Below are 13,931 nucleotides of genomic sequence, written 5' to 3'. Positions count from 1 at the left end.
AACATGGAGCTCTTTCCTTTGTGCTCATCTGTTTTCATGAGCTACCTGAATTTTCTGAAGAACACAATAAATTATAAGTGTGAATTAATTTATTTTTAATAATCTGAAGCCCTCTTTGGTAGACGAGAGGCATTGCTCTTCTCAGATGGCTCTAACTTCACTGAATTTGAGTTGGCTCTTAGAAAAATGGCACTGACAGAGCCTGTCAAAAAGAAGGAAGATTCCTTAGTTGAAAATACTGCTTTATTGTAAGGATTGCTGTTAGCTCCCATTATAATTAATTAGTTCCTCTGCTCTCCCAAAAACCACGCAGGCAGTTTTAAATTTGCCAATGTTTTGAAAAGTTTGAAATACCGAAGCTGAAAATTACCAAAGAAGTTGGAAGTTGCCAAAACTGAGACATCCTTTTGTTTTGTTGTAATTGAACTACAAAATGTTGGTCAAAGCTGCCATTCTGTGAACAATACTTCTTTTGTTTAAAGACAATTTTTAAAGTCTGTACAAAATAAGAAATACAGGCACTGATTTTTCCATTAATGCAAAGAAGCTGATGTTGCACAGCAAATTAGAAGCGAAGAGATTTTGCACTCTGTACCAAAGGAGGTGTGAGGAGTGAAAAGAAAACAGGAGGGTCAGGTGCCAGAAGTTAAAGCTTTGTTGACATCCCTCCAAAATTTCTGACTCTATCCAGTGGCCAGAGTGAATAGGATAAGTAGATCAGGGGATCATCTGGGGGAATGTATATTAGCACTTTAGTACTACCTGAAATTAAACTAGTCACCAAATTAGATACGTTTTTTAATATATATTTTTAACTGATATTTTTTGCTCAGCTGTTGTTCCTTGTACATGTACAGATGATGAATATCAACACTGAAAGCTTAGCAAGTTGTCCCCAAGATCTCAAGTCCAAAAAAGTCTGATGATCCAGTTCTGTGGCAGCCTAAGCAATCTAGCTGCTTCCTAGGCTTGCTCTGCTGCCTGCCTTGCCCTGTGTTCAGGCTGTGAGCTTGTCTGACCTTACACTGAACCCCTTCGGAGCACAAAGCTGGCAGGAAGCAATGCACTTCGCCTGAGATAGTTTCTCGATGATTTAGCGTGCTGGAATAGTTCAAAGCTGCTGCAAAGACACGAGTAGAAACATATGGCTAAGCCTGAGGGGAGCCAAATGGAGATGTGACTGCCAGCATTTAGGTTAGCCCAGGATACCCAGAATTCGAAGCTGGAGCTGACAGGTAACATAGTCTAGGGTTAGACGAAGAAGAGTTTATTGCCCTCAGATCAGTATTGATTAAATCTGAGGTCCACCAGCAGTAATCTGGAGATTTCCCTCTTCTGCCGGAGAAAAGTGTGAGAACAGTGGTGGTTCCAGAGATGTCATCTTAACTTCAGGGTGGAATCCGTGGGGGTGGGTTGTCTCTTTTGATGCTGAGTGTGATTTTCTTTACTTGGATAAACCATTCTGGAAGTTAGTTCCCGTTTTTTGTCAATCTGGATATTTCTCTTGTATCTCTGTGGGTTTGAGAATATTTCATATTTCATTTTCTGGCGTGTTTGAGATAAAACCCAAACTAAAAAAAAAATTAGGTGAATGTGCAGCCACCCCCAAAAAATCTTTTTTTCATGTTTGTTGAAAGGTGAAGTCTTGTCTTAGAAATGATGTTGTTGATAGGAAAATTTACTGGTGAAAACCAGAATCTGATTTGGGGAAAACTACATTTATATAATGTCAGTTTGGTTTTCTAACAATCCTTTAATAAAAAATTAGAAAATGAAAAATGTGTTGACAGTTGTAATAGTTTGGCTCTGATAATTAAGTGATTCTGTTTTGCTAGACTGGAAAAATGGAAGTTAAAATAAATTTATAACTTCTAGCAGTTAGAAGAGAGGTGGTAGATTTTGAATCGTGGCCCTCTCTTGTTATTCTAATGTAATTACTGTATGAAAAGAAATTTAATTACTGGCCTCTGAATTCTCGGTTGCTGTTATTCCAGGTGTGTGTAAGTATTCAAGTAAATTCAATACCTTTATCCTCAATGTAATTAGTCACTTATTAGTATTTCATTCCTCTTGCTAGATTAATGAGTTCTTAGAGTAATGATTTTTTTAACCTGGTGTCTAAGCAGTTTGAAGTATTATTGGAAGATAATATGTTTTTAAAACCACTTCTGTGAGATTACTTGTTTTTCATTCACAGGAATATTTCAGTTTTCAGTAGTAACACTGTAAAACCAGTAACACCACAGGTGCTAAAAGACGTTTTAGGAAATTCAGAATTATACTTGACACTTCTCTTTGTATCATTATTTGCTGCAGGATTTGAACAAACGGTTGTCCCTGCCTGCTGACATCAGGATACCTGATGGCTATCTTGAAAAGTTGCAGATTAACAGCCCACCGTTTGATCAGCCAATGAGTCGACGCTCTCGTAGAGCATCACTAGTAAGTGTAATGCAGCTGCCTTCCTAAACCGACCTCTCGGGTCTTTAGAGTCATATTAATGCAGATGCCTGTGTACTGTAGGTATGGTTCAGCTTCTTTTACACCATGACTTTTACGTCCTGAAATATAGGGCACTTCAGCGTGTACCAGTCTTTAAATCCGTTGAAGAATTTCACCCTTTCTTTCATTTCTCTTCTGCAAACTTGACTCTCATTTCTCAGTGAAGGTCTTGACCCATTGAAATCAGTGGCTAAAGTCAACTCCGAAAATGCACATTTAATTCCTTTTGCTTTTTAGAGCAGGGATGATCTGTTTGAGCAAATAGGCCGTGTCATCTTAGGTCAAGGCTGGGGCTCTAATGTGGTAACAGTAGGAATGCCCTAAAGTGGCATACTATGAAGTTAGGTACTTCTCACTGTTCTTTTTGTATCTGATAACAAATAATCTTTCTCAAAATTGCTGTTGAGATGATAGATACTTTATTTTAAAAGCATATCTGAATTTGTAAGGATACAAATGAGTAAATTCACATATATCTTTTTAGATTATTGGGCTACTTTAAAAATTAAGTCTTCCCTTGGAGATGTCAGAATGAGAATTCATGTACTGTAATTAGAGTATGAATGCTAGAGATCCTGGATACTCATATATGCCTGAAATAGTAAAAAAAAACCATTATTGTCTTATTTGTACAAAGATTGTTACATTTCAATCATAATTTAATCTGTCAGCTTTCTTGGTATTAATCAAGGCCTTAAAAAGTTGCTTTGACCGTTGCTGACTTCCTGAGTAAATTCATTGGTGAGAACTTCTTTGCAAAGCAAAACTAGATAGGTTTATGAAATCTGCATTTTTCTGTGTTTTCTTGATTTAACAGTTCATTTGCTGAAAAATAAATGTCTAAGTACATGTAGTGAATTAGCTTGTGAAATATCTTTGTTTTGTTCTTTGTGAATTAGTAATGTCTGTAACAAAGCAATTGTTGAGTCGTATTTTTCCCCCTCAAAAAGTACCATTTAGCGTGCTAGACCTAAGTTGTGATCTGCATGTTGCCATTTAGAAGAACAATATTAAAGAAGAAAAGATTGGGTCAAAGCAGTGGAAGTAAAAATAAGGTAGCAAGCTTAAATATTTGTGCCAGAATTTTGTAGCTCATTAACCACTTAGTTGCTGGTATAGCGTTGAACTGAGGAAAAGACTTCCCCAAAACCTTCTCTTTTCAGATGCTGGTGAAGTACTTTTTCAGTAGAACCTTTTCAGTGGTATATAGTACTTAGGAGTTGGAGGGACTTTCCTGTATACCTAAATTCCCTTGCTCATTTAATATTTAATCCTGCATTTAAGTTCTCTCATTACATTTTAGAAGACAGACAGAAAAACAGTGCCCTCTAATGAATTTAGTGTGTGCATGGAATCAGCCTCCTGTCACAAGGTTGTTTTGTTTTGCCTTTTAAAAATGCATTCAGTGCTTAAAAGTCCAAAATGAAACCCACCATCAGGGCTGTGGTATGCAGGCATGCATTTGCTGTGTTGTCCTTTCATGATTTCAAACTAACCTTTTTATAAAAGAGATTCAAGGACTCATTATTCTGCGATGTCATTGAAAGCTTGGCTAGCAGACTGTTAATTACAGTATATGAATATTGTGCTCTGCTTCAAAGGCATCTCTCTCTTCAAGGCCTAGTAGGAATCAAAGGAAAAAAGCTATAAAAAGTATCAAGTGAGGACTTGTTATACTTCAGGTCTGCTGTATTTCTTTGAAATACAACAACAAAAAAAAAAGCTCTTATAGTAATGGTCTTGTGTGTGTACATGTACATGCTTGCACAGTAGCGTAGGTGTAACTCTTATGCAGCAGCCATTAGAAGTAAGAGACCATAAATACAGTGCATTAGTGTAGTGCAGAAAAATTAAATTATTTAGAATTCATTTTGAAGGAAAAAGGAAACGGACCTTAGTTTCCAAAAATTAGTTTTTCTTAGTGGTAGGCAACCAAAATGTGAATGAAAAACTGAAGACATTGAAAGGCGGGTCTTGAAGAATCTCTCTTCTCTGTATGTAGAAAATATAGTAAGATTTTATTGTCTAAATAAGATTTTAAGTTTATTAGTCTTGTTGAACAACATTAAGGCTTCTTAGATCAGACTTGTAAATTGTATTCCAGACTGTCTGGCAATAACAAGGACAATGGCTGAGTTCTCCTTTAGTTTCTCCTGTAAACTAAGCAGCCTATCTTTATAATTCAAATTCTGTTTAGTACTCACTTCAAGATATGTTTGTTTGAGCAGGTCAAAATGCACTTTGGAAATATAGGTACAGTGTTTAAAATAAATATTATATCGGTGATATGTTTAAAATCTCACTAGAGTAACAAGGGTTATCAAATATCTACTTTGTTTGTATTATGGGATAAATACCTTGGCTTTAACAGGCTACTAAAAATACTTCATGCTGAAGTATCCTCAGGCAGTTTAAAACTGGCTTTCCTGACATGGGAAAACCAACAGATGTGATCTATCTGGACGTCTGTAAAGCCTTTGACACAGTCCCCATAACATCCTTCTCTCTAGATTGGAGAGATATGGATTCGATGGGTGGACTCTTTGGTGGATAAGAAACTGGTTGGATGGTCGCATCCAGAGAGTTGTGGTTAATGGCTTAAATAGGAGTTAAGGTAAAGTGGGTTTCAATCTAGGCGTATATCATGAGGTACAGAGTTTTTCCAGGATACACAGTAGACTGTCCAACAGACGGAGCATTGGGGCTTGTATGCTGGGATGCATTTATATCGTAACGTGCTAAATTGTTTTTACAATAGCGGAATTGTGTGTGTACTATCAGGTATTTCTGTGAAATGGAGTTTAGCTTGCTGATTAAATGATGTATAAATAAAGTGTTCAGTTTTAGTGATCAATTTTCCATTTCTTTTCATTGCAGTCAGAAATTGGATTTGGAAAAATGGAAACCTATATCAAGTTAGAAAAGCTTGGAGAGGTATGTATAGCTTTCTTTTGGAATTATTGCTGCTTTGATGACAATGTCTTATGTAAAATTTTACATAAAATCTCCATAACCTGAACGTCTCCACACCCCTCAAAATACCCATTGGATTTATCTTTTCAGTAAACCAAACATATTTGTCGTGTGTAACAAACACACAACCACACGAATGTTCTATGCATGTATAATACGCAGAAAAATAAGCAGGAAAACCATTACTGAGCTGGCAATGATCAGTGACCTTCTTAAATAGGCTGGATTTGTGTGCAGGTAGACAAAATAATTTTGTCAATAATAAAACTAGTGAAGTTTGGTGTTTTTCTGCAGAGTTAGGTGTTAGGGAGCACTCAGGCTGGACAAGAAGCCAGCACTTGCAGGGAGCAGGCAGTAGCTATGCACATTCTGGTGGAGAAGCCTACAGGGCTGAACTGGGCAGCTGGATGGGTGCTTCCAAGTGAAACGTGTAACACCGAGTTTGCCATATCTTCTGGGGTGGCAGCAGTACAGTTTTCTACCTCCTCCCAGCCTTTGGCTTCCAGAGAAATGGTAGAATTTGGGAGGGGCCAGGTGTCAGTCCTGTACAATTTGATTGAGGGTCAGCAGCAGGATTGAAAATAGGCAATGAGCACTGGGAAGGGATGCACTGACCATTGCAAAACACAAGGAACCAGGGCTGGTGAGAATCTCTGCTGTGTACATTGCAGCTAGTCCTCTTTTGCAGCGTTTTCACTTCAAAATGCATTCATTTTCTATTTTATATCTAGTACTTGCTGGGTGGGTCACTAGGCATAATATTGCATATCTTCGGAGGAATGTTAATCTAGTAGTTATCGAGTCATAGTTGTGGGTGTACATTATCTCACTTGTTTACAAAGTGTAGTGGACAACACCAGGTATGTACCATAACCTAGGGCAGATTCTGTAATTTCGTTGCTTCCTTTTTGCAATTCCTGGGATTAGTTGTACCTACTTGTTCTTTTATCAGAATTCTTTGTCTTTATATAACATGCCTTGAGAGTTTTGAATCTCTTATTGTCTAAGCAAAAAAAAGAAAATTGAGAAATATAAGCTTCATAATATTCACTGTTCATTATGTCAATCAAAATGAAGCTTTGACAACTCCTCCCACCAAAAACAAACAGCACATAGAATATGTAACGAAGACAAGAAGGAAGAGGAGTTAGGTGTTCTCATAAAAGTAATAGAAGTAATGGAAGAGTATGTCTGCAGCCTTCAGCAACACAACTGCAACATAGTGTAGAGATACCTGAGCTATTAATAGTTTTAATTAAATAGAGGCTTTCAATAGAGTAAGTGATCCCAGCGGTGAACTTGGTGAACTTAGTGCTACCTGATCTGACTTCTTTGGTAGCTGTATGGTGTGTAGCTTTCCACGGAGCTGTCATAGTTGTTAAGCATCTGCACCCCTTGTGTCTTCTCTGTGTTCAGACCTGTGCTTAGAAAATATTTTGGTGGTTTTACATTTGTTAAAAGAAGACAATGTAAAAACTATTCATATCCAAAATGAAACGTATTAGAACCTCAGACAGAAGTTTATATTTTCTTTTTTAACTCCTCTTTCAGTGAAGGAACAACTTGTAAAAGTTTCCTTCTCTTTCCATTTTGTAGGGGACTTATGCAACAGTTTATAAGGGGAGAAGTAAATTGACAGAGAACCTGGTAGCTCTGAAAGAAATACGACTGGAACATGAAGAGGGAGCACCGTGCACAGCCATAAGAGAAGGTTGTAACCTTTTTTTTTTTACGTAGAATTTCAGATGCTTCTGCATTGCTTTTTAATCAAAGTCATGTTGGTACTTCAAAATACATAGGCTACATGGGAGACTAATGAAGTCGCTATTAGTTTTGTTAAGGAAGATTTTGGTCTACATATATTAAGAGTTGGTGTTTCAGATGTATTTAATTTAGGGGGGATATGGTTGCGTTCTCAAATGCAGTGTTATAAATGGATGATTCTATACTGACTTAGACTGTTATTAGTGAGCAGCTTTCAGGGCTTCAAAATGTGTTTTAACAAATGACTGCTTCTGCATGAAATGTATAGTTCAGGAAATATTTAGTTTATTACCCAAAAGTCTGTGATGTTGTGATTAAATACCTTTCTTATTAACTTAATCTGAGTATTCTGTTCTTCAAAATAGCTTTTTAATTTAAAAACAAATAAATAGCTTATATGTGTGAACTTGCTAGAAATGCATTTACTGCTTATGTGTTTTGCATTTATTTATTTTATACTTACAATTCTCTTTTGCAGTGTCATTATTAAAAGATCTGAAGCATGCAAATATTGTTACATTACATGACATTGTGCACACAGACAAGTCTTTGACTCTTGTTTTTGAATATCTGGTAAGTGATTAAACAACTAGCAAGCTTTACATTAGATTTATTGTTTCTAAGTAACACACATAATAAAACTCTGTACACTTTTTAAAAATACTGTGACTGTTACAGTTTTCTCCTCCATCTAGAATAATTCAGCTGAAAATGAGAAAAGCGTATTCAGTTCTTAAATTGCTGTAAATTAGTAAATACTGTTCTGGTCATTTCAGAGTTTAATTAAAAGCAGTTAGTGGTGATCTGCCTGAGCAAACTGTCTGCTTGTACCAAAATGGTTAACTGTAAAAAAGATAATCTCACTATTATTTGAATAATATCTTTCTGTTAAGATAAGGAAAAAAGTGTGCTTTGAAGCAAACAACACATTACATCTTTTTGTAACAATGTTTTCAAGTGAGTGTCCAGAATTACCTACCTCACTTGCTCACCTTTTACATTATAGACTTCTAATTCTCTCACTGAAGCTTTACCTAATGATTTTTTTGTATAATATGGTGAAATATATAAGCCTAGGAAGAGAAATGAAAAAAAACCTCTTTACTTCCAAGATAATTGGAAAATATAGCAATTTCATAAAATACTGTGCCACATGTAAGATGAATAACATATAAAATCATATAACAAATAACGTTGCCTGAGATGATGCAGCTTGCTGGAAAACGTGAGTATTTATATACTCTGGAAAGCCAGATTTTTTTATGCTTTCAGGCTTTTGGGTTTTTTATCACTGAACATCTTTCGCAGAAAACTCAGTTTTCTGATGAACTGTTTCGGTTCTAACAATAAATAATATTCACTTAATGTGTTGTGCACAATTTTACTGAACAGTGGTGATGGTGTTTTGACAGGACAAGGATCTGAAGCAGTACATGGATGACTGTGGCAACATCATGAGTATGCACAATGTGAAGGTGAGTGTTTTCAGGGACAGTGACTGTCTTCTTGCTTTCTCTGTTCCAAAAATTTCAGAGAACTTAATAATCAAGAGCTGTATGGTTTAAGGCTTTAAAAGAAAATGAGGAAATTTAACTTCCTTTTTGACCTTTGGGCCTGGCTTAACTACATTTGACATCAGATGTAGTCTTTATTTTTGGTTTTGATGTCTTTTAAGTGTTTAAAACACTGAAAACAGGAGATTTTATCTTTTCATTCTCTTTGAAGTTATGTATTTAAGATTAAAAACTTCCAAAAAAAATAATACATACGTAACTCCTTTGGACTCTTCTGTCCTTCCGTTATTTCCTATTTATTTAAAGTTAAATCTGTAGTTTGGTATATCCTCAAATAAAATGTGGTTGTAGTCATGAATGTGGGTTTGCGTGTCACTGCCTACCACACAAGTAAGAAAGTAATAATACATGTTGGAGGATGAGTGATATTCATCTTTCCATTAATAATAAAATGGAAATTATTTTCCTTAAGGTTTAATTGTATGTTGCTTTTCTGTGTGGCTGTGGCCAGGTCAAGGGACTCAGTTGCCAGTCTGGCCTGCTGAAAGTGACTCTGTTACCTCTCTCGTAAGAACCAGGTTTTGGCTTGGAAAAGTGGAATAACTGTTTATGTTCTTTAATGCTTATGACTTTATAAACAAGGTTCCAAACAGAGGACAATACTACCTTGAAATGAGTGATGCTGTCCAAGGAGGCTGGGAGTTACCAGTATCACCCAGCTGCGAGGCAGCCTTGTTCTTAAACAGTAGCACATAGACAAATGTGTTTGACAACACAATGTACTAAATACCACAAAGTGATGGAGTTTGCGTCCATTCCAGTAGAGTTGTCATCCTTATTTCAGCCTTAGTTGCATGTTGAGAAATCTGTTCTTAGGTAAATTGCGTTTAGGATACAGTCTCTATATCGGTTATTATTTGGTTGGCTTTTTCTTTTATTCTGTTGTCACATTGCAGCAAGTCTGTCTAGGGAAAGACATCTGTCCTTAACCTACTCTCTTTCTTCCTTTGAAAATCTAAAAAGGGAGATTCTTTAATTTGTATCTACTTTTATCTGCTTTAGAGAGACAACAAAAAACGTCATTACACTTGCATTTTTAATTAACTACAAGTTAATAAGTAGCGCTTTAAGCTAAAAAAAAAAAAAAGCTGTAAGTGGAAAGCTGACTCCTCTGGTAAAGTGCAGTTGGAGAACAAGCAGAATCTGCTTGACATAATCCAAGCTAAGCAGAGGAGTTGTTTTTCCTTGTTTTCCTATGGTTTAAGCTGTGCCCTAAGAGCAGATTTTTGTGGTCAGTACCTTTGGCACTTGGAAACCAGCACAACTGCTTGACCGTCATAGCTGCAGCTGTTTACCTTACAGTGACTGGGGGAGGGGGTGGGTCATTATTAACATTTCAGAGACCTCCCTGGTAATCATTGAACTCACATTCCTGAGATCATTTTAGGGTTTTGAATTTTAATGGATTGAAGATGTATAATGTAAAGGTTTGTGTGTGTGATTTTCACAGGTATTGCTGTTCCGATTAAAATTTTGAGCTAGTACATGTTGTTGTGTGCATTTCCAAAAGGATCCATGCCAATTGTGGTTGAAGATCCAGAATTTCTGTAAAATAATCTGCTTTGTCTTCTTGACTAATCTTATAAACACTGGAAATGGCTACTGATCTTTAAGGTCCGTCCCAGTCCAAACCATTCTATGATATGATTCTATGATTTCCACAGCAGTCTCATTAATATTACTTGGGACTGACACTTGCATCAGTATGAACATGACTAGATGGAACAAAACTTGTTGCTTCTCAAAAAGAAAGAAAAAAAAAAAAAAAGGATCTCAATTCCTTTTTTTTCCTAGAACAGATAAATCCCACATAAGCAGGCTGAGAACAGATGGATTTAAACTACACCTGCTGTGTATTTGTCCAGTTTAGGAAAAAAAAAACCTGGTGTGTCACCTGATACAATATTAAATGAACTACTGTGTTTGAAAATGGCCATAAAAATCATATTGGTGTTTGTCCTAAAAAGCCCTATTACACGGTGAATTTTTTGCAGTGGTAAATATTGTTTCCTGTAATGCTCTGTATTTTTTTCATTGCACATTTGGTCATTTACTCTGGTCAAGGATTGTTCTGTGATAAATGCCAGCAATGGCTACCCAGAAGTCCCATGTTTAAGATCAGACCCTTTATACGTACAGAAACTACAAAACAGTAGTTCTTACTGCAGTGAGATAGTAAATTTGCTTGGCTGCCCTCTGCTAAACCATTCTTAATCCCTTACTACTTCTGTGTCTAAATATGTGCAGCATTAATATGCATGACTGAAGTTGCTTGCTTGCCTTGCCATTCCAGAGGCCTAAAATAAACCTGTGTGTGTCAAGGTGAGGGGATGAATATAAACGCCAGAGATGGCTGGACTGTTTTAGTAATCCTCACTTCCCTATCTCTATATTTCCTGAGCTTGTGAATCCAAGCGTACTTTTCCAATAGCATGCCAAAGCATTCTTTACATAGTTTACGACAATTGGATAGAATGGATGCTGAGATGCATTTTCAGAAGGGATTTTGTAGCAGAAGGGAAGTTGAGTATAGTTGGAGACAGTTATGTTTAAAGACATTGGCGTGGGGAAGAGCACTGATAAGTGCTTACTTAAAAATAAATAGCCCTGTGGTTTTCGTCAGTTAAGCAGAACAAATTGCTCTGAATTCTTTGTTGTAGTGGTGTTAAAACAGTGCATTAGCATAAAGGGATATTAAATCTGTAAACAACAGCTAAAATGTTCAGAGTGTACTTATATGGAAAAGTGACATAGTTCTTGAGAAGTATTTTTGTCCTGCTTACAATACAGAGATTTAACTCTACAGTGCCCAAATTGGCTGTTTTTGTCACGTAATCTGTAGGTTAACATTTTTAGTCTGATTTATATAAATGTTCTCTTTTGTAGCTATTTTTATACCAGATTCTTCGTGGTTTGGCATACTGTCATAGGAGAAAGGTATTACATCGAGATCTGAAGCCACAAAATCTACTAATTAATGAGAAAGGAGAACTGAAGCTTGCAGACTTCGGTACGGCCTGAAATTATTTTCTATTAAATATTTCCTACACTCAGCAGAAGAGAGGCATCTTTCTTCATAAGGAAGGACGAGAACATCGAGTCTGTCATGAATTTGTGTGTTAGGTGGAAAACGAAAGTAATGATATTAGTAATCAAAGTAATAAGCGTATTGGTAATACTGTCCTTGACTTGTGGTTAGAAAGTAGTCTTAAAGCTTCCTTTGAAATCACCACTTAGTCAAATCCTTAAGGTGGAGCTCAGTTTGCTTTTCCTAACACTTAAAAGTTACTCCAAAGCAGAGTAACCATGATGAGAGAGAGGAAGGGTCTGTCCACATGCTACATTGTCAAGTGTTACTCCATTGCTGATAACAGCAAGATCCTTTGGGACTTCCAGTAGAGGAGGGCGTTCACTGTTTCCTGCTACCTCTTATGTCAGAAAGGTCCTTTAAAAGTTGTGCTACCACTGGGTTTTCCCCTTATATGTCAATGGAAGTTGCTCAGAAGATTGCGTCTAACACAATAAAACCTAAATTTTATTGAAGATATTACAGGCAAGCCAATGATGTTAGAGTGGAAAACCCGTGCTGATCCAACACTGATCTGGTCTGTTTTTACAAGGTGGAGGTATCACATTGATATAATGTTTTGTTGTTTTAATGAAATTTATAGGATTACTCGAGATTTTGATCTGTTTAAGCACAGAAGGCAGGTAAAAATGCTGATTGTGATTTTGCTGTAAATACTGAAAGGCAAATCACGAGTTGTAGACATGTATTTGTCAAGGCTTTCTAAAGAACAAAATTGGCAAGGTATTTAGCAAGTATAATAAGGATGATTTAGCTCTTAAAAATTCTTTGTCAATTCCATGCAACAAAAGATTTCAGCAAGCTTCACATGACTCTCTTATTTCCCTTTTATCAAGGATTGGCTAGAGCAAAGTCTGTTCCTACGAAGACCTATTCTAATGAAGTTGTCACGTTATGGTACAGACCACCTGATGTTCTCCTCGGATCTTCAGAGTATTCAACTCAAATTGACATGTGGTTTGTATAGCTTTGTCTAATTTAACTTATTCTTCTCAGTCAAGTTAAAAAACCAAATCAGCTCTTTATTATTATGTAGTAGCATTCAAAAACTAATTCTTTAAATTTTGAAGGCTACAACTGAGTTAGATTTTTAGAGAAGGGGTTGGCAAGACAACTAGGTTGCTATTATTTCTCTCTGAAAATGCGGAGTACCTTTTTATTGCTTACAGTTAGCACACAGTAGGCCCACAGTGTTATAGAAAAAAACTCAGATGTTTTCCTAATGAATGATAAAGTGGTATTTTACCATTAATTCAATACAACTGATTTACTTGAATTCTGAAGGAAGAGGATATTATAGAGCTATGACATAGGTTTTGTTTAGTCTTTGACAGCTCTTTTGTCGGTACATATGTTTCAAAGTATTTTTAATAGCAGCATGTGGCTGACAGTTTACTAATTTTTTTTAATTGAAGAGAAGTCATAGAAGTCTTTAAGAGCTGAAAGATTAATTTGTTGGGTTGATTCTGATTTATCTTTCTCTTGTTTATATAAAAGGGGTGTCGGATGCATATTTTTTGAAATGGCATCAGGAAGGCCTCTTTTTCCTGGTTCCACTGTTGAAGATGAACTACACTTAATTTTCAGACTTCTAGGTAAATAAGTCCTTCTAACAGTAACATTAATGCTATATATTTGTTCTTCTAAACACTTTTTTCCCCACAAGAAATTTATCTATAGACAACTGTATTTTAGATCTCATTGTAATTAAGGTGAATGAGTGTACTTTCATCAAAAATGATTGAGCTGAGTGCACAGCTGAGTCTGTACAACATACTTAGTTGATTTTTTTTTTTAATTTCATGTTTAAAATAGAGAATTAAATGCTTATTTATGTCAAAGTTGTTTCTTTACATTATTTTAAGTTGAATTTGTTACATTTTTTAAATGCAGGAACCCCGTGTCAAGAAACATGGCCAGGCATTTCTTCCAGTGATGAATTTAGAAACTACAACTTTCCTAAGTATAAACCACAACCCCTCATCAACCACGCACCAAGGTACTTTGTTTTTTATTAACAGAAATTATGC

The 13,931-nt window shown here is 36.1% G+C and overlaps 1 protein-coding gene across 2 annotated transcripts in view; it reads left to right on the top strand.

The window, feature by feature from the left end:
- The window catches only part of CDK17 (cyclin dependent kinase 17), a 93,073-nt gene that overhangs the window by 72,910 nt on the left and 6,232 nt on the right, over positions 1-13,931 (top strand). For both annotated transcript variants that reach the window (XM_054057059.1, XM_054057060.1), the window contains 9 exons: positions 2,317-2,442; positions 5,380-5,436; positions 7,072-7,186; positions 7,718-7,812; positions 8,652-8,714; positions 11,700-11,823; positions 12,738-12,858; positions 13,399-13,496; positions 13,795-13,900. In XM_054057059.1, the coding sequence (XP_053913034.1) occupies positions 2,317-2,442; positions 5,380-5,436; positions 7,072-7,186; positions 7,718-7,812; positions 8,652-8,714; positions 11,700-11,823; positions 12,738-12,858; positions 13,399-13,496; positions 13,795-13,900 (905 nt within the window). The remainder of the gene's footprint in view (positions 1-2,316; positions 2,443-5,379; positions 5,437-7,071; positions 7,187-7,717; positions 7,813-8,651; positions 8,715-11,699; positions 11,824-12,737; positions 12,859-13,398; positions 13,497-13,794; positions 13,901-13,931) is intronic.

The sequence above is a fragment of the Cuculus canorus genome, chromosome 1, assembly GCF_017976375.1.
Source record: "Cuculus canorus isolate bCucCan1 chromosome 1, bCucCan1.pri, whole genome shotgun sequence".
Taxonomy (NCBI): Eukaryota; Metazoa; Chordata; class Aves; order Cuculiformes; family Cuculidae; genus Cuculus; species Cuculus canorus.
This window is presented reverse-complemented; position numbering and strand designations above follow the sequence as displayed.